Below are 23,454 nucleotides of genomic sequence, written 5' to 3' on the forward strand. Positions count from 1 at the left end.
ACATAATCCAGATACGCAGTTCGTTGTCCGCAAGCAATGCAGGGAGTTGTAGTCGTAGCTCAAACTACCCGGCTGTTTTCAGCGGTATCCTAAAATCAACTTCCCAGGAGGCTTTGGAAACACGACATAGGGTATCCATGGTATTCTTGTTATTGTTGATGTGCCACTTACCATCTAATCTTCTCAAGGTGCAATAAAACAACCTCGCTACTTAAGATTTCCAACGTCTGCTAACATATGAACAGTATACAACGGACTGCATGCTTAAGACACATGGAGCCGTAGCAGGTTCTGTGCACACTGCTTGTTCCTTAGACAGCTCGCCCACGGCGGCTCTCGTTTAGCTCCACCACCACACAGCGTTAGCATCTCCGCGCTAGCTTACATCGACAGAGATGCCCAGCAGCACACTGATGTACATGTCAGAGGGTTTGCTTCAGGAGTTAATAGTGATCATAGAAACATAGGGCAAGGGCAATGATACAGGAGGGTGTCTGCAAATAAGACGGAGGAGGACAGGAGAATGATTTCACGATACAACCGACGACCCGTATCGCACAAACTAGAGATGTAAGTAGAAACAAAGTGCTCGTCATCTCAGATAACTGTCTTGGTGTATGTCTTCGGTACCAAGTCAATAGGTGGACAGACACTGACGGGACCGTCCCACGTGTGCACCTGCTTGTGTGCATCTGGAAGACCTTGGTTCCCTCTCACTGATGATTAACGACGTATCTGTGTACCCACCTAATGGATCTGTCCACCGACAGGTTAACAACAGTGTAGTAGCCTTTGTGAGGACCGATGTGTCACATCATCAATACTAATGTACTGTACATTGCAAAATGCTGCATATTGCTTTGCAATTCTGTATTGCTTAGTTAACTTAATGTGTTTTGTTGTTAACCATACAGAACACCTTAGTAGACTATCATAGACTATCAATACATTGTACGGTTGTCACGTTTGTTTAGTATGTCAACAATGTAAATCCACATAATGTATTGACTGTTTCCAATGTCCTATGTATTGGTGGGCCAGTCGTGGTTTATCACGGAACAGCCTTGACCACCATCCACACCCAGACGAAGTAGATGATGTCCGTACGCCTCAGCATTACCTGCACGACCTACAGGAAGCTGTCTCCACTCACAACAGGTAGATTACTGGGACATGGGCTTTGCTACGTTCATATGCATGAATATACATGCTATAATGTTAAACTAGGGCAGCCAATGGTTTGACAGTGAAACTCGCTAGTTGAATGCATACAAGCCCATGTAATAAAGAAAAAATATGTTTATGTTAGAAGGCTGATGGAAAGTTTTTATGAATTAAAGCATTCATTATAAATATGCAGCCTTACAAAGACTGATCAATAAGACAATAAGGAAACCAGATTGTAAGTGGCTCTAAATGTATGCCACATAGATAGACCCATCCATCAGTGTCTGCTGTGGACATTCAGTAATGGTACACCATCTTGAATGGACCATTGATTGTCAGGGACTGGTTACATGAAAGACTTGATACCTGAGCAAAGTCATTTAAAACATCATATCGGATTGCCGTCTTCAGATTCAAGCAGCTGTGGGAGAAATAATAAATAATAAGCAGGCTGCCATGCTTGTTGTCAGATACCATGTAACTATCTACAATACGTTTGATAGGCTATTCAGATCTTACACCTACAATATGAAGGCTGGTACTTGGTGTGTAGAATACCTTTTCAAACTCACTGCAACCAAGAAGTCACAAAAGAAGATGTTCACCTCTCTACAGACAAAATTGATTCAGAAATAATCTAAAATATTATAAATATTTATAATGCCTTAGCATTGATTGTGAAATGGTTGGTTTTATTCCTGCGACACCCAAACACTTATTCACATATCTGTTTAGTTCACAGACGTCGACTGCGTCCGGACCATCAGACTGTCCAACGGTTGTCACCGGTGACATCAATCAGTCGTGGTCGGGCATCCACAGCTACACAGGGACAGGTATCTCTACAGAGAGGAGCTCAGTCTTCTCCTGGGGCTACGATGTAAGTACCGTCCCAAAGAAACGGCTGTGTTGGTGGCACATGTTTTTGTATTCGATTCCTTCTTACAATAATATTAGTCTCAAACTCATGTTTATAATTGATTCTATCTGCCTCTCTGTGGAAACTACTACATACAGAAGAGTTCATGACTCTGCTGTATGTCACACATTTATTTTCAGACTTTATGACTGACTTGGTATTTATGTGGTCAGACAATCTATCTGGATGTATACATAAGTATACCATCTGCTTGGTATGAACATACAGCCCAGGCCCAACTCCGTCGGGAGTTGGTATTCCTTGGTTTATACCTTGTTCAAGTTCCAGTCAGTCCCACAAAAACAACAAAGACCTTTCTATAACTCTATGATTTATTCATCTTCGTGTCCTCACATTGCCTCCGCCAAAAATGATAGAGAAATATAGAAAATATTTTTAATTGGGTTCGAGAGAATCCATCACACACACACAGACAGACAGACAGACAGACAGACAGACAGACAGACAGACAGACAGACAGACAGACAGACAGACAGACAGACCTCATCTCTGGGCATTCATCTCTCTATTTTAAGTGTTTCTTCTTTCCCTCTTAGCACTTGCTAAAACGGCACTAGCTCAGGCAGTTATTCCTACAGCCTCCTAGTTTGGGGCAGCTATCTCATGCAGCTATAGCAGCTCATCGACATGCCGTCTCGGCTCGCTGTGAAACAGACCAAACTCTGCGATGTGCTGCCAATAATTGATGAACATGATGCAGCCTGTATGTCTCCAGGTAGCTGAACCATTATTTTGTTGTCTCTCTCTCTACCCCTGCCTCTATTTGTTTCTCTCTCTCTCTCTCTCTCTCTCTGTATATCTCTCGTCCCGCAGGAGTTTGACAATGCGGCGTCACGGCAGGTGCAGCAGATGTTTGAGGAGATTGACAGGGAGCTCTACGAGGGAAGGGGCGGGGCCGGCGGACAGCTCCGCGGGCTGCAGGACGAGTGTCAGCAGTGGGCCACACGCTTCCCACATTTGCGGTATAGATACGGCGTCATACATACAACATACATACATACATATAGACACACACATATTTGCGCAAACACACATATATGTGCACAAACACACTCACGTGCACATACAACATACAACTCAATAAAAATAAATTTGACCGTGCATTGCATGTATTATGCAATATATCAGAAATTCACAAGCTCTGAAGTCCTGGTTCCTTGCCTATTCTTAGAAGTGCAAATACATTTTTGAAAAGACGGCTGTCCACTATGGAGTTGCCTCTAAAACCCACAAGAATCCATCTCGGTATGCCAAAATACTGTACACCTTTATCATCATAGCAAGGCCGTCCTCCTCATCACCAAGCCCCAGCTCCTTCTGCATTTCTTCCGCTTCCACTCGCTCTTTAACAGCCTAGAAGATAAATACATGATTGATTAGTCGATCAGTCTGAGCAGTGTGTGTGTGTGTGTGTGTGTGTGTGTGTGTGTGTGTGTGTGTGTGTGTGTGTGTGTGTGTGTGTGTGTGTGTGTGTGTGTGTGTGTGTGTGTGTGTGTGTGTGTGTGTGTGTGTGTGTGTGTGTGTGTGTGTGTGTGTGTGTTCCTACACCAGGATCCTGGGCACTCAGCTGGTGTGTCCCAGCGACGAGGGGTTCCAGTGGTACGCCGCCTCAGGGAAGAGCAGCTCCAGCATCCAGCCTGCAGCCGAGACGGACGGGGCCTCCACGACGCAGGACAAAGACAGGCCAGCCACAGAGTGAGCATCCCTTCCACAGTCAGACTAGTGCAGGGATTCTAACCTTAATTAGCAGAATAACCTCGTACCTCGTAATGTTAATCATTGGTTGAAAATCTCGACCAGTTAGAAGGTCACAATGCAATTGTATATTAAAGGTGGCCGATTTTCAAAACGGCTTGTAACGGCTAATCTCGCTCACACCTGGTGGTATAATATGCCACCTTTAACGGTAACGTTTCGGTACTGGACCTACGTACAATGGCAAGATGCAACGTGTACAATTATATGTTTAAAACATTTAAAAGGAAACTACAATTTTCAATGCAATGTGAAGAAATAACCATTTTGACAATATGTCAAAGAAGTTTATGATTTATGTTGCATAGCTATTTCCTTAAGTTATCAGCTAGGGCAACTGTAGCAGTGTCGTACCGTTTTGGAGCATCACTTTGTACCTTGCTGTCACTGCTAGTGGTGTAACGTAACAAACCAAGTACCTATCAAGATTTTTACTTGGTTATATTACTGTTTTCCTGTAAATTTTACTTCGCTACATTATTATTTCATTTTAGTCCAATACATATGCAGTGGGCTCATCGTTACTCGCTACAAAATGAATTCAGAAAAAATAATGGTATTATCGTGTTAATGTATTATCCTTGAAAATGACCCTGCTGACTATTTACCATTTAGTGACAAGTCAGTATTAAAACTTCCTCCTAATCGGAAGCAAAGGAGCCCCTTTAAAGCCCCTTTCACACAAAGGAACACTACTCACACATAAAGCTACGGTCATGAACATTTCCGTCTTGCGCTCGTTAGCACATGGCGTACCAATGCTGGAATTTGGGCAAGGGGATGGGCCTGCAGATGGCGGTAATGCAAAAACATAAACACAAATTTTGCGGGCTCAGAGTTGCACCTTATATCGGAACCTCTCCAGTTTCCAGAAATTATTGAAAAATGGAGCTGGTTTGCAAAGAAAATAAACTGTATTGATATTGTTACCAGATCACCCAAAGGTATTTGCTCATTGAGATAAAAAGTCGCGGATTCAAATATGTCCTCAGCGAAGTCTTGAGATTGGTTCGCTCACTCTGGTCTTATGGATGCCTAGCGCCGTAAAGCTTTCAGCTGGGAAAGTGACTGGTTTCAGTCACAACACAGCCGTACAGGCAGTGATCCGGAAATGTCTGGAGCAGGAAAATTTAATATGCTGATTTCCTGGAATATCCATCCCAGTTCCCATTCAAACACGACCCCATTCTGGATTATAACGTAAAATTGCAGGGAAAGACTGCATGTGCTCATTTTAGTGCTGATACTTAAGTACATTTTGTTTGAGCAACTTTATGACTTTAACTCAAGTCATTTTCTGTTATTTTTAGCTAAGATATCTGCACATTTACACAATTTAAACTTTTTAGCCCTTGTTTGTGTAGGACTTATTCGACAGTTGGTCAAATCTTACACCCTGTTTGCACCTTTCTAAATACAACAATTGAAGTCTTTAAGTATTTCTTTAGAATCTGAATGGCATTTCACTAGCGGGGTGATGTGGGGCGACAGCATGTCCACGCCCACTGTGTGTCTCGCTCCTCTATGGCTCACTGTGTATCCGGCGGCAGTGCCTTGCCACCTGACTGCTCTTAGACCATCAATTATGGATGTGCCTGGGTCGGCTCTGGAGTTTTTGTGACCTAGATAGCGTGACTCTCCGGCTATCAGAGTCAGTCAGCTCGGGAGATAAAAAAAAAAAATCGATCAGAGTAACGAAAGTGGATGGTGATGTCACATTCCCCGAGCCATTTACCGCCGCCCAGTGTATCGTTATACGACTCTGTGGTCAGTGCTGGGGGGGGGGGGGGGGGGGGGGGGTCACTTCTATGCCTGGATATTTGAGTGTGTGTGTGTGTTTGTGGGGTCGGGTAGGCTGAATGTCCAGGGGAGGAGAGCGGAGCTGGTCAAGCCCCCCCAAGCAGAGGAGCCGGACGGACCCCGCGACGCCAGCGGCTGCTCTCTGGGTCACGATGGGGCCAGGGTTATTCTGGCCGAGGGCCTCATGGAGGAGTACCTGGCCTTTGACAGCAGGGACCTGTGAGTGAATGGACCTCCTCACCGCCGTGTCCTCACTACGCCTGTTTTAAGGTGTTCACGTGTCAGAGGCTTTCCAGCCATAGTTTTTTTTCATGTTGTCTGCAGAATTTTTTAAAACATTTTCCATCAGCATTTGACCCTTTGTCAGTTTATTCCCCGTTTCGGTCAGCATTTTGAAACCCTCACTTTCCGGGCGTTTTCCCCGGTTACATTACAACGCAAGACCAGCTTTTACAAATGTATCCTCGGGAGAGCAAAGAACTGAGTTTTTGGTGGATGAAATATAATAATAATAATAATAGTAATAATAATAATCCTTTGCAAATGGAGGGACACAATGCACACTCCATTCAAGCTTGCACTATTCTCCATTTGCTTTCTATGTCACTGAGATGTTCTTGGTTTTTATGTGTGATTGAGATGTGTGAACAGCCACCTCCTCACAGGCTGTATCTACTCCCCCCTTCTCGGGCCCCTGGTTTGGCCCCTTCCTCGCAGGGACGAGGAGCTGGAGCAGGAGAGCTCGGAGCTGGACCGGAGGCGGCGCTGCCTGCCCCCGGTGTCGCCGTACCGGTGCCGGCGGCAGGCCGTGTTGGACCTGCTGTTCGATGACGTGTGGCGGCAGCTGGTGGGCTGCATGGGGGAGCTGGTGCAGCGGCACTGGGAGGGCTGCATCTCAGGTGGGGCCCCCAGACGCCCCCCCCCCCCCCCCCCCGCTGGCTTCTGTTACCATCTGCTCTCATACAAACATGTTTTCTCCTTATTCGGGGGGCTATGCATTTATTTAACGCATGTGTATTCCTTGAGCATGCATACTTTAGAAGCTGCATCAGTAAAATGTTATTGATGTTATTGATTGATTCTTTATCGAGATAAGTTCGTACTTTTATGAAACCCAGAGGAGAAATGTGTTAACAATATTAGGAGTGCCTGTATTTTACTGATTATACCATACAGTAGTCTCACCTATCAGGCTTTAGTTTAACAGCCAAAGTCTGATGGCATACAAGCAAAAAAATTGGTTCACGGGGCGTTTCATTTTCTTTGGCTTCAAATTATCGGACAAATCACCTTGCTGGAGGCAAAATCTGCGTTATTCGGTATGGGTCTCTACTGGAAACTGACGGGCGGAACCACAACAAACGTGATTTAGCTGACCCTTGATCTCAGATCAAGAGGAAGACATGATAACTAAACCGATAGCTTCGTCTTCCCATTGTCTGCAGCCCTCCTTGGCCAACTGTGAACGGGTACTTAGCAGAACTGGTCAACTAAACGTCAAATTAGTTTATCATTGCAGGACTATACAAAACAGGAACGCTGAGCCCCTAACACGTTCTTGTTCCCGTCCCAGTCGGACACACACAGAGATGAGTTGCATCATTTGATTGTTTTATGTTACTGTGTGATTGACAGATGACGAGAAAAACCTGAGCCCCTGCGGCCAGCAGGACCCCCAGAGCTCCTTCATGCTGCTGTCCACCCTGCCCACCACCCTGCTGCCCCGGCTGGACCAGAGCAGGCCGTCCCAGCTCACAGCCAGCCCGCAGTCCCAGGTCAGCCCAGGGCATGCACACTAGGCCGGGCGTGGGTATGGGGGTCTAGCCCAGGGAGGCTCTCTATGGATCAGTTAAATGAAAAATGAAGTAGTATTAATTTGTGGATTATATAATCCTAGTTAATGAACAAGGTAAGGTAATATATGAATTGGTTGTGGTGGACATAGTCACTGTTTAACGCACTTTACTGGGATTCTATGTTAATGCAGACTGCGTTAATACTGGATTGATATGTTTTTCTCTTTTGCTTGGCCTTTGGCCTTCCTTGGGATAGTTAAGCAAAGGTATAAACCAGGCCTTTTACATATGAACTTTAGACATGGTCTTAGGGGCAGTTTTGGTCCCTTTTTAAATTGTTACTGTGTGTAATCGATTAAAATTTTGTGTTTGTGTGTTTAACATTTGTTTTAATTCCATTATGCACATGCGTTACATTAGCTATGGGGAATGTGAGTTGTATTTTTTTCAGGTTTGATAAATAGTGTCATATCATCCTCTTTGTTTCCTTAGCAATGAAGTCTTTGGGGATTTATCAAACCACTGTTTTTTCTCAGTCATCTGCGTGTAGCTCTTTTCACTCTTTAATAATTCATTAACTTTGCCACTTTTCCTTCCCTTCCCATTTCACTTATTTTCCCTTCACCATCTTCACTCCAACTCCGCTCTGTGTTTCTTTATCTCATTTCCTTCTTCCACCTCCTTTATCCTTTGGTCACTCTTTTTCCTCTCTTAAGAACCCAAAATCACGGGGCTTAAAGCACAAGTCCAGACGGAAATCCAAAAAGCAGAAAAAGCCATCCACTGTATGTAGCCCTTTCCTCTAGAGCCAACATGGCGGCCTACATTGTACACTACGCTGATGGTGGCTCATTATCTTGATTCTACAATCACTTTGCTTGTGCCTGTGGATGGGATCTACACCACTACCTGCCTGATTTTAATGATACGATTTTCGAACAATGCAATGTATTTCATATCTCCCCTTGAGTGGCACTTTGGCAAAGACTTGGATGGGTCGACGTTCTGCTAGTTGATGCGGGAACAATTGAGTTTCCTGATTGCTTTTGCATGAGGAATAACCGCTGTACCAGAATTTGTAATTGTAAACAGTGATTGTGGAAGTAACAAACCTGTGAGCAAATGTCGATAACCATGTTGTCTTTTTTTGTCTACTTCTTCACCTCCTCTATCTCGTTTTTCCTCACTTCTCCACATCCCAAACTCTCCCTTTACCCTCCAATTACTCCTTCCATCTGCTTGTTCCTGCTTATCCCCTACGCCTTCCCTCTATCTGTCTATCCCCCCATCCCTCTGTTCCCCTCTCCCTGTCCCTCTCTGTGATGTCTCTGGCGGGGGCGTGCGGGGGGGGGGGGTGGTGGTCCTCAGACGACCAGGGTGCCCGTGGGAGCCGCCGCGACCCACCAGAACCTCAACGACCTCATCGTCATCCACGGCATTCCCCTGCAGCAGAGGAACACGGCCGCCCTGGAGAAAGCCCTGGAGAGAACCCAGTAAGCACGCGCTCGCGCCGCGTCAAGAACACGCGTCGGCGCTCGCAGGAGAAGGGTTCTAGAGTCACGATGTCGTCAGACGTGGGATGGCCTGGACTGGTTCTCAATGTGTTGATTCCATGTACGAGGCATTGCTGGGTTACTTATTCAATGCAGAGAGTAAGACCCCCTCGCTTCACAGAGTCATATAGTGGTCTTTATTGTTCCATTGAGCTTTTATCTTCATTAGCTTTGTAGACGACAACCATGGCTGCAGGGTTACTGCTATAACAACACTAGTAAGCTTCGTATACGCCAAACGGATACTGTCACAGTTGAACGCCAGGCTGTTCTGTTCCTCGTCCCCATAATGTGTGGGCGAGACTAAAACAATCCGGCACAACGAGACGTGACGGTTTGGAGCTAATCTGGGCACCATCTCACGGAACAAGTAGCACAGTTTCACAGCCACCATCGGCCGCAGGGAAACGTGGCGAGCGCAAGTGGATCAGGCGATCGCTTCACACATTCAACAGTGCTGTCCGGCGCTGTAGGCCCGAGCCCGGCCAGCTGGCGAGGGGGAGGGCGCCGGTGGAGGTGCCCCGGTCCACTCACACCGCGTTCTCTCCCCTCTCCCCCCCCCCCCCCCCCTCTCTCCTCCGCCCCGCAGGGAGCCAGAGGAGCGGCCCGACAGACAGGCGTCCCACCGGCCCGCGTCCAGCGCCGTCCCCTCCAGTAAGTCCCGCCCCCGCCGGCCCTTGGAGCAGAGCTTCTCCTCCCTGCCGCGCCCCGCCCAGTCCTCTCGGCGCCGGAACCCCCCGCCGCGGACCCTCCTGCCCCTGGTCCCGGGCCCGCCGCAGTCCAGCGCCGTGGGCTCCATGGACGAGGTCATACGCGGCACGCGGCTGTGAGTGGGGGGCTGGTTTTTTACAGGGGGAGGGGCTGGCGAGGTCTTAGATGTTAAACCTGAACTGGCTGGAGATGGACCCAGCGAGACCTGCATACCTCTCTGACCTGGGTCCAGTGGTCTTGGGGTTGATGGGGGGACGACGACGGGGGGACCAGGTCGTTATCAGAGCCAGTGAGCATTGTCCTCCTCTGTGCTTAAATGGGGTCTCTGTCTCCACAGAGCCACGGCCGGCGACCGCCTCGCCCCCCCCCTGACGCCCCTGGGTAGGAACACTCTCCTGCCCCCCATCAGCACGGGCGAGCCAGAGACCCACTCCGCAGAGACCGGCCCGGGCCATCACGCACCGCACCCCAGAACCTCCCAGGTGCAGCCCTCATATCTGGGGGAAAAATTGCTGGAGGAGAGAAGGCTTTCAGTATAGCCCATAGTATTAGCTGCATGATCGGGTTGGCACCTGGAGAGTTAGGGTACAGGAATAGACATGGGCCACCTGCAAGAATGTCGGTGTGTGTGTGTGTGTGTGTGTGTGTGTGTGTGTGTGTGTGTGTGTGTGTGTGTGTGTGTGTGTGTGTGTGTGTGTGTGTGTGTGTGTGTGTGTGTGTGTGTGTGTGTGTGTGTGTGTGTGTGGTGGCCCCGATTATTCAATGCACCACATTTTCTGCAGCCTCACCCAACCCCAGAGTCCCATCAACCTGGAACGGGCCACAATCCACCGTCACTTGGGATAAAAGCGACTGCTAAATGACACACAGGCATCCAAATACGATATAGTACTATTTATTTCTGCACTGCAATGGCCCTATGGAGGTGTTTAGCCATCACAGCTATTAAAGAGATGGACCACCATTGTAACCACTGCGGTCCATCTAGCGGCAGAGGGGATCGTCCGGCCGCGCCCACAGCGCCGTGGTGGACGCCGCCGCCGTCTCGCACCACAAGGAACGCCACCACCTGCTGCTGGACGCCTTCTCCCGCCCCAACACAACCCACACTTACCGGGTAGGACCCCCGTCAAAACACCCTCCTGAAGGGGGAGGATTGTGTGAAAAGTGTGTTTTGAGTTTAAATTTGCTTGCTTTTGCTTCAAATCAAACTGGATCCAGAGAGTTTATGGTTGTTTAAGCATCCTATGTTGTGTTTTTTTCCTTAGCAATAAAGGAGAATCTAGGGTTTTTCCATCTCTATTTCCTGATCATTTCGGGTGTAAGGGGCTATTGCAGACAATTCTTGTTTAAATTGGTCCATTAATGTTGGAGAAAGCTGCAGCTTTAATCTGTGAAAAAGCGGGCTGCATTCCAATGTAATCCTTTGGGGAAATAGCGCCCTGTCAATGTAGGTCCTCTTAAAGTTCTTGTATTTGCTACCGACGGGCTCACATCATATTTGCTTTGATCTTTGATTTGATGAATTAACCAAAATAGAAAAGTGGTTCATTATAGGTAACCCTTGAATTCACTTTCGATTGGTTTGGATTCCCCCCCTGCAGTCGGATACTCCGTACCGCCGGTCTTTCACGGTGCTGGACAACATTGGCCAGGGGCGGCAAGGCAGGGCCTCCGTTGGCATAGGTGAGCACAAAAATACTAAAGCAGTTCACTGATACGCTTCTGAAACTGTAAATAATTCAAATAATTCTCAATCGAATGTACGGTTAAAAGTCTTGCAATGCAATGATATGAATGATTGTTATTGGAGACAACAAATCCAAGCCAAGGGTAGTAGGCTGCTCTGAAGCTACTGAGCTTATTAAACACTTTATTATGCATTCATGCTTTTAAATATATAATGTATACTCAGTCTCAATACTCCGTAACGTTGATAATATATTCATTTATTCATTGTGGTTTCTCCTAAGACTCTCTTGGCATTGGTGTGACAGGCATCAGTCTGGGCATCAGCAGCTCTTCCTTCTTAGACTCCTTTTCCCATCATCCCCTTGGCCACTCGCCCATTGAAGATGAAGAGGAGCCAGACACGGCCGCCCCCCTACCAGGTCAGCATAGTAGCCCGCTCTGGAGTAAACCCTCAGAAGCCCTTGGTTTCCAGTAGATGTAAACAGTTTGTTTTTTTATGCTCAAGTCAGTACAAAAGTGCATGGTAAAGTAGCCCTGTAAAAAAATGCAGTGCAAATTCTTAATACATTCTAGGGAAAAAATTAACATATTTTGATCAAATCAGTGGCGTTTTAAAGCTCAACATGAAGATAAACTGGCTTTCAAAATTGCAATCTGCATATCATTAGTGGTTAGGGGGGTTAGGTTTGACTCTCAGCCAACAAGCTTCTGGGTTCAAATCCCAATGCTCACCTGACCAAGACGCATGCAAAATCCACTCTAGGTCGCTTCAGATGAAAGCGCCTCCCGCAGGGTAATAGCAAAGTAGGTTGACTGTAGTGTTCTTCCTTCATCCCAGCTGTGCCCGGGCCCGCCATGCCCACGCGGGGCCACGCCCGAGGTGCTGCGTCCTCCAGAAGCAACCGACCAGGCTTCTGACCCCTCCCACCTCCTGGGCCTCCGCCCTCCACCCACCAACGAGCTCCTCGCCTCTTCGCAGCGCCGGAGCGAAACCCTTTGCAGCGACCATCTGTGCCCTTGAACGTGTTTGTTCAACAGCAGTAGCACAAACTCTTTTGGGGTGGTGGTGGTGGTGGGGAGGAGTCTTTTTTTACCGACCTCCAACCTTATTTTTATTTGGTGGTCATCGTTGTCGTTTCACTATGAATTCAGCTCATAAAAGCTGCCAAAGACAAGTCCAACGTCGACACACACTCGGTTTTGTTCCCGTGTGTATATTGTGTACAATTGCGTATCAATCTTTAATTTAAACATTGTGAACTTGACGTTAACACGTTGCATCGTCCGCTGGAGTGACCCATCGTCCAGGTAAATGACTATGCAGTTAGGAGCACATCAAGCCCCAGGTGGACGGGGAGATGAAGCACTTTTAGCCTCTGCCCAGAGGGCAAGGCTGTACCGTACTGTATATTTAAAACACCTTCCACTCTAACATCCTTTGGAGAAAAATATTATTTAACAAGTGTCATGCTCTTTTATTATGGAATTATTTACTATTAACTACCGAGAGTGGGGAATATGCCATCTAGAAGTGTACTAAGGGAGTATGATTCAGCATTTACACTGAGATGGGATGTTTCACCACTGTTTAAAGCCATGTGCTGCATCAACGCGAGCACTACCTATCCAGGAAAAACACCTGTACATACATTAAGGAAGTCATTTGGGGCTAAGATGTTACATTTGGTGTATGTGTAAACGGACTACCATCCATTTCTATGCTCTGAATACATGCTGTACATTGTATCTCGTGTGCAAAATAAATCTTCAAAGTCGGTGTATTAAATCTATAACAATCTCCATCAGCAGTTTGTAATGATGTCCAGGCCGAAATGTACTTCCTCCATTGATGGCGAGTTCAAGACAGTGTATAGACGTATATGTCTTGTATTCAGACTATGCTTGAAGGGCATTCCATTATACCAACAATATCAACAATATATACAGTTTTAAAAATTACAGGTTTATTAGGCGTTTCCATGACTTTGGGATGCATTAGCAACATGGGTAGTTAAACTTACATTTTGATAATACAAACAGGCACATTTATACATTAAAGGGCAAGTAAAAGAAAAGTACAACATATTTTCCCACCTACTTGAAGCAAATAGTTATTGGTCGGTTTAGAACAAAAAGCATGATTCATTTAAACTATAAACATAACATAATATAGATCAAAACAGGAGAAAACATCTGATCACTTCTTTCCCCTCCGAGTCTTTCCTCCTTTTTTGGAGTACTTGGCTTCAAGGTCTGACAGGAAACTGTTGAAGTTCTGTTCTCTGGACTGCTTTCTTTGCTGTAAAAGTAGAAAACAAATAATGTTGCTACAGCCATGGCTGACTGTGTGTGTGCATGAGTGCGTTTGTGTTGTTAAGGTATCTGCAGGTTTCAGCAAGTCGAATTTAAGACTTTTTAATACCACCTTGAATGAAATTTAAGACCAAAAACACGCGATGGTGGGGGTTGGCAACAGACGCGAGCCAACTTCGGAAACGGACGTCTTCCAGCCAACTGTCCTTGAATTTGCACCTACCCATTGTTGCAGACTAGCTAACAAGCACGCAGATAATCGTTTATATATGCAGCTAGCAAGAAAGAAGCCTCTCTACATGTCCTTCCTGAAAAGTCCCACGAGAAAAATAAATAAAAAATAGTCCTGCCCCGACAAATTTAAGACCTTGAGTTACAGTATTTAAGACCAGCATAAGACATTTGTAACAAATTTAAGACTTTTTAAGGCCTTAAAGGTTGGGTATGGAATTCGCTTTTTTGGCCATTTTTGCAGAATTACTTGAAATCCTTATCATAACCCACTTACAGCCACTGAGTTAGAAGTACTGACATGAAAATTAAACAAGTCAATCATCTGTGGAACGGGCAGGGCTCGAAAAACTCCAGCCAATGATTTCCAGAGCCACCGAGTTGCATTGGACAGGAAGTATGTCAATCAAACGGTCGTACTGCACTCCCGCGCGACCCCTTCGTGCAGTACTCGTGACCCAGAGCTCATGACCCAGAGCAAGCTCCTGTTTGTTGTTATCCTGCAGTAGCTACTGGAACTAGTTAATCCACATTTGGACCTAGCAGTGGAAGACAATTTCCATGGCAGACAAGACGCTACCATCCCCATGTTGCTTTTTAATGTTGCCATGTTGTTTAACGAAAACCTACACTAGCCTGGCTCGCTCTCGCGCATCTGTGTTCGCGCTCGTGCATGATTGCGCGTCCAGGTACTTGGAATGGGTGGAGTCAGAGTCAGCGTTGAAGGAGAGGGGGTAGGACCATTTGAGTTGTGCATTTTCAAAATCTGCTGGCGTTTCGCAAATCCCATACTAGGGCTGTCACTTTTTATTCGAAGTTCGAATATTCGTTCGAAGGTGGGGTGAAAAGTTCGAATTCGAAGTGTAATTCTCCATTCGAACTGTAAAAATGCGCTATAAAGAAGAGAGCGGCGAGTGGCTTTTCCTCAATAAAGCGGCCCTCCTGGATCCCCGCTTCTCCTGGTTAGTCCACCTTTCCCCTGCACAGAAACATCTCGTGACTGAAAGCCTCTCACACGAGCTCATTGAAACGGAGACCGACACTGATCGCACACGACAGGGAGAAAAGTCCGCTGCTGCGCTGGGCGCGATGGGCAGCCTGTAGCGGCTGCAGCTGCAGCGGTAACGGAGAGCTGCGAGACTACTTGTAATTTTCTTTACAAGTACAAAAGAGCAGCATGCCGTGTTGGAGGTCGGCCTCACAGATTGTTCGTTTATATAGGCTGTGTGTGCCATGGACGACATGCGCTCCGCATATCGCGCTCCGAGCAGTTATTGTTAATGCGTAAAAGACAGCCGCACTTGTGTGTCGGAGCTTCCTCTTGTTGTGTTTACAAATGTGTTATCAAAGATGTGTTTTTATCCTGTGCTGTTATGAATTCAGTAGGTATACGTGATTTCCACAAGAAATAAAAAGAAACACGACAACAGTCGTTGTCGTGTTTCTTTTTTTTTTATAGTTCTATGGGGGGGGGGGTCGAATGTATTCGAATTAATTATGGACATTCGAAATTCGTTCGAATTTCATTTTTGGAAAAAGTGACAGCCCTATCCCATACCCAACCTTTAAATTTAGAAACATGAATTTAAGACTTTTTAAGGATGCGCAGACACCCTGGTTGTTACGTACCTTTATCATCATGGCAAGGCTGTCCTCTTCATCACCAAGCCCCAGCTCTTTCTGCATTTCTTCTGCTTCCACTCGCTCTTTATCAGCCTAAAAGAAAAATACATCAATAATACGATCATTTCAAATGGTACTCAAGTTGTAAATTTGTGTACTTGCATGCAACCACCACACTTGCACAACCTGCCATCTTGCATGTTTACAAACGTAAGCCTGACTGATATACTAATGGAACCAAACCCTTAAACAACTTATAAGATGAAAAGTGATGCAGTGGGTCAAAAAGAGGAGCTTTGCATTGATCCTGGTCCAAATCCCATCTTGAATACACAACGTTTGAAAAAATGCAGCATACTATGTAGATATGGGCTTAAATTGCCCTCTTCGGCTTAAATTAGCTACCCATTATTGGACAATTTTTGTTAACAAGTTGGTCGTATTTTCACTACAACCAACAAAATCTGCTTGAGGCGAATGGAGACAGCACGAATGAAACCCTGCCCCTAAATGAACGACCAAGTGTCAGGGGGATTTGGTGTAACCTCCAACACCCGCCACCGCCGCCGTCGTCATGCTCACCCTCTTCCTCCGGGCCTTGGTCTTCTTGGCGCTCTCCTTGGTGAAGGCAGGGAACGCGGGCACCTCCTCCGCCTCTATGGCCTCGCGGAGGATGGCGCAGAGCCGGGGCTCGTCCTCCACAGTGCAGCACATGGCCGAACTGGTGATGAGGTCCATGTCGCCCTCGTGTTTCACGTACAGCTTGAGGAGGTCTTCGCGCTCCTCAGCCGAGCCCTGGTACTTCTTCTCAAAGTCCAGGATGTCCTTCAGCGTGATCTGAATGACGGGTGGTGTGAGAGGTGGTTAGACACCCAAAGCATTAGTTACAGGAACATATTAGTCACCCACTGAGGTAGCGACCTCTTACACAGTGTAGGGTCATTAACATTCCCTATTGGCGAGATGCAGTATGAAAATCTGAAATCAATGTAGTAATTGTGATCGACTTTTGTTGTGAGGTAGCACGGCAGGTGAGGAGGTTTGATTCTTAACTATGCAACACCATTGCACCTGAATTATTGTGCGAAGGAGATTCAAGACATGGTGGTTTGAAGTTTTGTGTACATGAAGAAATGACAATGGACCGGGGAAAACTAGCAGACGAGTCCTATTGATTCCATTTATATTGAGGTACCGTTGGGAACAGCACTCTCCAGTAGTCCTCCCAGCATCTTTCCTTTTTCAGCGTGTCGCTCTCCTCGTCCACCACACCTGTCTCATCATAGACAGCCCTCTGCTCGGCGTCACAGAGCACTGCATACAACTTCCCCAGTACCTATAGAAACACAAACCCACACACAGTCAACATCCCTCAGTACAACGCCTGACCATCGTCTTGCTAGCTAAACGTTTGTCTCAAGATCGTTCGACATTTTTTATCCCACCTGGAATTTCTCGGTGGCCAGCGGGTCATCGGGAGCCCGGTCTGGGTGGACCCGGAGGGAGACCTTGTAGTAGCTGCGGCGGACCTCAGCGTCGGTGGCAGTCCTGTCGACGCCGAGCAGGTCATACAGGCTGGTGGTCTGGAACAACTCTTCACATTTTTCAAGCAGACCCATTCTGCCGCTCTGAGTCGTCTTAACGTCGGGCTTTGGCTAACCTTCCACCCGAAAACGAATGTCACTAAGCGTAACAAGAGTTACTACTTTTGAATACTTCTCAAAACGTCTTTTTAATCAAGATATTGATGTCTAATTCAGTTCCACTTAGAGTTCCTGAGGCTGTTGTGTACATATTCATTTGGCGCGCTGAGGTGCGTGGCTACGTAAAATTACGCGCATGCGTCATACAAGCGAGCGCTGCTATTGGTCATCGATCTCCGTGTCACTAAGAATAATATTGCAATATAATTACACATATATATATAATTATAGTATTAATAACAACTAATTTTATGTTTAAATTAATTCTCTGTACTGTTGTATTATTTATTAATTTAAATAAAATATATTTACTTAATTTTACAGTTTTTCTCAGTCGCTTTGGTACATTTCCTCAGATCATAATCGAAATTCTCAAAACTACCTGTTCAATCTTCACATCATTTTGTCACTTGTGCAAATCAACAAAGCAGTTTCTCATTACTTTGAACAAGTTGCAAATGCTTTGGTACATCCATGCAAATTATTATGCACAATTCTCTGCTCTTTCCTACATTATCAATTGCTTATTTCATGTTGATCAAAATGTATTGTAATGGGTCTCTATTGAATAGTCCCATCCCAACAACATTTAGGCATTAGTTCATTGCATAAGTCTGTACATGCAAAATGGTTCAACAAGTTGTCATAATATGTCAAGCATATTTCTACACATTTCCATTAGACTTTTTTCTAAATCTGTCTTGAATTGGTAAATTGTTCCTAGGTGAATCTTGACTTTCTCTAATGAAGGGAAATGTGTGAAACGTTAGATCAACCAATAATCAACCAGTTTACTGAAATAGCTCAAAGGTGCATCTCATGAACCATCACTGACAATACTGTATATAGCTGGAGCACAACACAATGTTACAATGTCTGACAATGGAAGGACAAGGAATTGGACGGGGTTGAGAGAAGAAGAGGAAGAGGAGTGAGAATGAGAATTTGTGGCCCACCAGACAGGAACGTCTGGAGGTTTAGGAAGACTGCACTGTAATTCCTACAGCACTGCATGTACAGTTTTCCCCAAGGACATTGTCCTATGTTCACATTTCTATTTTGTTTTTTTCTTTGTGCTATAAAGTGCTGTCTTTTCCTTTCTGTATCGCAATGACATGGTCTTTCGACAAATTACAGTACAAACAGTAAAAGGATAAATGTGAATCTTGTCACATTTATCCTTAGGTGTAACTTAAAATTTACAATAATTGTCTTCAAAACTTTAGCCATAGTTCATCTCATCATCTCATTTTCGACCGCATATCCGGGGTCGGGTCACGGGGGGAGCAGCTCAAGCAGGGGGCCCCAGACTTCCCTTTCCCGGGCCACATTGACCAGCTCTGACGGGGGGATCCCGAGGCGTTCCCAGGCCAGTGTTGAGATATAATCTCTCCACCTAGTCCTGGGTCTTCCCCGAGGTCTCCTCCCCACTGGACGTGCCTGAAACACCTCCCAAGGAAGGCGCCCAGTGGGCATCCTTACCAGATGCCCGAACCACCTCAGCTGACTCCTTTCTAAATAAAGGAGCAGCGGCTCTAATCCGAGTTCCTCACGGATAGTTAACATCAGAAAATCCCTCCAGAGTACACTGTTATATTGGAAACATGACTTATCCATACACAATGACATAAGGACTTGTCATTCTGATGGCACTGACATGTTCATTGACACAGATATACTTTTGAGAGATGAACTAATTATTCTGAGCAAGAGACTGGCTTTTGCAGTTAATACATGGTGATTTGCTATTTGTATGAATTGTTTTGAGAAATGCACTTACTGTTTTGCAAATTTCGAGGATGATTCGAGAAATGTACCAAAGCGACTGAATTTCAGGCGCGTTCATCTTCCTGGTGATTATGGCAAGCCAACACTGACAGAGAACAACCTCATTCAGTCACGTTTCACCTTAATTACGCCGTAAAAAACGGATATGTATAGTATTTAATAATATAATAGTTTGAAAGTCTACCTTTCATTTGGAGTTTTGTTTAGCTGCAAAAAACAACCTATCCATCGTTTTTAAAGGAGACATATTATGGCGTTTTCACAACAAGTAAACATAGTATTTGAGTTCCAGAAAACATGTTTTTGAAGCTTTTTGCTGGATATAGCTTTTAGGAAAAAAAATACTGCTACTCCCCTCTGTTTCAGTCCCTTCAGAATGCGCTGTTTCTGGTGTCTGTAGATTTAATGCAAATGAGCTGCTGCCCATTGACCAATGAGCTCTCAGACTGAACCACAGCATGGAGGAGAAGGGATTGTTGCCGTTTGCGGACTCCTGGAGCTCTATATAATATAATATAATATAATAATATTATGGGTCTTTATATAATATTATATCTAATATCACGGCCAAAAGCTTTGTGCGCCTCGGATGATATTATGAATCATAAAGACTGCGTCTGACGTCTCTGGCACTGCCACAACAGGTAAAGACTTGTAGTTGGGGATATCTCGGCCATGGTTGAGAAGAATTGGGGGAAAGGAACTTTGGCCTTGACTCTCTGAAGTCCATGAACTGCGACATGGAGAGGAAAGAGATTGTACTCCTGGAGCTGAGCTGCCGGACTGCAACTGAGCTCCCTGCGCCAGAGCTGCCGTACTGCTGCCGAAGCTGCTGGACTGCCGCCGTCGAAGCCGTTCGGCCATTGCCGAAGCTATCGGGCAGCTCCGGCGGTGTACTCCGGGAGCTGAACTGCCGCCGAAGCTTTCCGGCTGCTCCGCAGGTGTCCTCCAGGGGCTGAAAAGTCTGACAGGGGTAGCTTGGCGGCAGTCCGGCAGCTCAGCTCCGAGAGTACAATCCCTTTCTCCTCCATGTCTCCTCCTCCAGACTGCTGCCGAGGCTTCGACGGCGCTCCGGCGATGGTAGCTCGGCGGCAGTTCGGCAGAGAAAGGGATTGTACTCCCGGAGCTGAGCTGCCGCCGAGTTCCCCCCGCTGGAGCTGCTCGTCCGCTGGTCCACAAAATCTTAGCTATGCTCTGATTGGAGGGGAGTGGGGAAGTGGGAGGTACTATTCAACTGTGACCCCTTCCTACGTAGGAGGGGACGCCGAAACTGACTCGCTCGTTTCGTAACTGTAGGTGGGGTACTTTCAGAAATGCATATCTCACTCAAAAAATCATGTACAGACTTTTGCATTACTTGAGTCAGCTCGGTCTGTTCTGAGTACAATTAAAACAATCAAAGAGTGCAGAAGTTGGATTCCAATAATAAAGAATAGGTAAAGCTTTTGATGTTAGGTCTGTCTGCTCTTCTGTGGTTGGAATCTCTATAGGATTGTATTTTTCAATTGTGGAGTTTGGTATTTTATTGCTGGCCATTGGAATTACAGCAAGTTACAGTACATGCTCACATTTAAATATTATTTTTAATTGTGGCACACTCGGCTTGCCATAGTAAAGTTCGTCAGAACGGCGTTCAATACGGCTTAATGCTGGTCAGAACGCCGTTAATTGTAGGCAAATTGTGGCACACTCGGCTCTCCATAAGAACGGCGTTCAATACGGCGTAATGCTGGTCAGAACGTCATTAATTGTAGGCGAATTGTGGCACACTCGGCTTGCCATATCTGAACTTACGCTGAAAGGCTTTCAGAACGCGTGCTGAAGGGCGTTCAATGTGGCTTAGAGTTTGTCGAAGGGCGCTAAATATGGTGTAAAGTTGGTCAGAACGGCGTTCAATACGGCATACAGTTTGCCATACGGCGTTCAATACCTCGTAAAGTTGGTCAGAACGGTGTTAATTAACGGCGAATTGTGGCACACTCGGCACAATCTAAAAGTTCTTCACTGTTTTTTAAGCCAGAACTAAACAGAACTTAGTAGGATCAGTTTCAAGTTTGCATGCCATTATTTCCTTCCTTGATCACCTATCCTTTTTGCTTTTATTTATGAGAAGCATCTACAGTATTGCCAATGTATGGAAGGCATTTTTTTCATCTCCAACTGCTGACATATTTAATCAAATCTAAAATGGAATTAACTAACAACACTTTTTATGCTTCTAAAATCAGTGAACAGCTATTGGACATTGCTAACCACCCCAAACAAATATATCAAAGCTTTACAAACTCATCTTATCTATGAGTTTGTAAAGCAATAACACTAACAATAACACTTCCCAAACCTTAATGGGAATGTGATCTGTCACTATCTCCCAACCCGGATTTCTGCACACAAATCTGCAGAAACATCTTTATTATGACCACCAACACCAACTCACAACTCATACAGTACAAAACCATTCACAGAACTCACATCACTCAGAGTAAAATGTTTAAAATGGGACTACCCGACAGACACTTGCTCACAATGCACTATAGGGAGCACTGACACTTATTTGCATGCAACCTGGCTTTGCCAACCTGTTCACTCTCTCTGGACCCCTGTAACTGAGACACTATCCACGATCCTGGACTGCAGAGTCCCACTGTCTCCTACACCTAATGCCTTCTCGGAGACACTTCAGATACTCCTCTCCCCCCAATCACACAATCTTTCAGAACTAGAAATCTAAAACATTATGCTACATCAACTAGTCGGCCAATCTAATGTCAGACTACATTTCAACAGAGGAAACTGCAGCATGCAAAAAGAATATCTCTGCTTTTAAAATTATCTGGAATCCTTTCACAACTTTTCTACAAATTTAACAGTAAATACATCCATGATACTTGGAAGTTTCCCCCATAAACTTCACAGTAAATATAAATCACATACATTCCCCTCACCCTCTCTTCTCCCCTCCCCTCTCTACCACTCCCACATCTTCCTAATTTTCCTCCCTTACAGCACCTTATAATCACACAATGAAATTCAAATACACCAACACTCACAACCATAGCACTACATTTCACTCACATACACACAATCCCAATCACAATTCTAAACGCAGGTTCATTAGAAAGCTTGCAATGATGAACTGAATTCTTATGTAGCCTAGTCTGATGGCGTCTTTACTGTGTCTTGTTAGCTTGCATTGTGAACGTCCGCAGTGCCTGATGGGATGATGTGTATAACTTTTGCTTTCTTATGGTGTGCGATAACTTTTGTGTTACCTATTTATTGTGGGGTTCTCTGTGGGCCGTGTTAGGGCCTACACTTTGCAGTGATGGGTTATTCGCTTAGGCGGACAACATTTGGGTTTAGGGCTCCATGAACCTGACCCAGTCTGACATGTTTGGCAGCTGCATAAATTGTATTAAATAAAGATTATTGTTTCTACATTTCTGGTGCTGCCTGGGTTGTAGAACATATTCCTCTAGCCGCAACAATCTGACCTCACATTTTAAGTTTATAATTACCTAACCCACAGGGACTTTGGCAAGATCACCATGGCCTTCGAGGTGGAGGTTTGTCAGCAGCTGAGGCCCAAGGGGGTGGGCATTCATCGCCAGAGGCTGACAGGGTACACATGGGTCTACAAGCACCTGATGGAGGACACCCTCACCGCCTGCAGGATCTAAGAGGAGAGTCCGACTGGCCAATGGGGGCTCGTCCAGGAGCCTTTTGGTGTTCCCTTAGCAAACCTACTCAAACAGTTGATCTTGTGTTTATAATATTTAAGTAATGGCTGCTTGTCTTGATTTGGACCAGTTCTTTGATGAACCAACCTGGGAGCAGTTGGAGGGCTGCCGAAAAGTGGATTTGGAAACAATTGCAACACACATTAATAAGGATGTTACAAAGCTGATTCTTAAACGAGACTTGTAGTTGTAGTCCCTCACAGGTTCTCCAACTAGGTACACTGAAACTGTGGCATTGGAGTTGGAGTGCCCTATATTGGAGGAAGCTCATCAGGAACCCGATGAGAAGTTTAGGGGAAAGGTCCCATTGCCATTGTTCGACTCATCTGTAGTTTCATAAGCAGAGCCTAGTACTGAGGCCCGTGTGAAAGTTTGGCTGGTGTTCCTGCATATAGAGGCTCAGGATAGGGCATAGATACACCAGGCAAAGTTTGAGATCTGTAAACTAGAGCAAGCAAAGCAACAGGCTTGCTAACATTCACAGACTGGAACTTGAGGTAGAGCTTGAATTACGCCAATTAGAGCTGAAGGCTAACTCTGGAGTGCCTTTGATAGCTTCTGAAACCTCTGGCATACCAACTTCCTCTGTTACACAATCAAAAGCTTTTGATATAATATAGCATATCGCTTTGGTCCCTTTTT

The 23,454-nt window shown here is 45.6% G+C and overlaps 2 protein-coding genes across 3 annotated transcripts; one reads left to right on the forward strand and one right to left on the reverse strand.

Moving 5' to 3' along the window:
• Window positions 1-491: 491 nt before the first annotated feature.
• Window positions 492-13,214, forward strand: fam149b1 (family with sequence similarity 149 member B1). The gene is made up of 16 exons (XM_060072532.1): window positions 492-570; window positions 1,042-1,158; window positions 1,903-2,047; window positions 2,921-3,069; window positions 3,659-3,802; window positions 5,717-5,881; window positions 6,380-6,561; window positions 7,298-7,437; window positions 8,175-8,243; window positions 8,827-8,951; window positions 9,601-9,837; window positions 10,060-10,204; window positions 10,711-10,839; window positions 11,327-11,408; window positions 11,696-11,833; window positions 12,253-13,214. The coding sequence occupies exons 1-16, from the start codon at window positions 524-526 to the stop codon at window positions 12,330-12,332; spliced, it is 2,094 nt and encodes a 697-aa protein (XP_059928515.1). The 5' UTR covers window positions 492-523; the 3' UTR covers window positions 12,333-13,214.
• A 142-nt stretch (window positions 13,215-13,356) lies between these two features.
• dnajc9 (DnaJ (Hsp40) homolog, subfamily C, member 9) lies at window positions 13,357-17,411 on the reverse strand. 2 transcript variants are annotated; one of them, XM_060072530.1, is made up of 5 exons: window positions 17,027-17,410; window positions 16,777-16,917; window positions 16,164-16,418; window positions 15,588-15,674; window positions 13,357-13,713 (listed from the first exon to the last, which is right to left on the reverse strand). In XM_060072530.1, exons 1-5 carry the CDS (start codon window positions 17,198-17,200, stop codon window positions 13,612-13,614), a joined length of 759 nt encoding a protein of 252 aa, XP_059928513.1. In that variant the 5' UTR covers window positions 17,201-17,410; the 3' UTR covers window positions 13,357-13,611. The 2 variants fall into 2 exon arrangements, with proteins under 2 accessions (XP_059928513.1, XP_059928514.1); XM_060072531.1 differs by lacking the exon at window positions 13,357-13,713 and adding an exon at window positions 14,735-14,755 and having other exon boundaries at window positions 15,522-15,674; window positions 17,027-17,411.
• Window positions 17,412-23,454: the final 6,043 nt, after the last annotated feature.

This window comes from Gadus macrocephalus, chromosome 15 (genome assembly GCF_031168955.1).
Source record: "Gadus macrocephalus chromosome 15, ASM3116895v1".
Taxonomy (NCBI): Eukaryota; Metazoa; Chordata; class Actinopteri; order Gadiformes; family Gadidae; genus Gadus; species Gadus macrocephalus.

Bases quoted from the DNA above. Each gene is read 5' to 3' on its own strand.
- dnajc9 (XM_060072530.1), bottom strand. From the start codon at position 17,200: ATGGGTCTGCTTGAAAAATGTGAAGAGTTGTTCCAGACCACCAGCCTG. The intron at 16,918-17,026 runs GTGGGATAAAAA...GTGTTTCTATAG, and splicing joins TGGCCACCGAGAAATTCCAG to GTACTGGGGAAGTTGTATGC. The intron at 16,419-16,776 runs GTACCTCAATAT...CCCGTCATTCAG, and splicing joins GGAGAGTGCTGTTCCCAACG to ATCACGCTGAAGGACATCCT.
- fam149b1 (XM_060072532.1), top strand. From the start codon at position 524: ATGATTTCACGATACAACCGACGACCCGTATCGCACAAACTAGAGAT. The intron at 1,159-1,902 runs GTAGATTACTGG...ATATCTGTTTAG, and splicing joins GCTGTCTCCACTCACAACAG to TTCACAGACGTCGACTGCGT. The intron at 10,840-11,326 runs GTAGGACCCCCG...CCCCCCCTGCAG, and splicing joins ACACAACCCACACTTACCGG to TCGGATACTCCGTACCGCCG.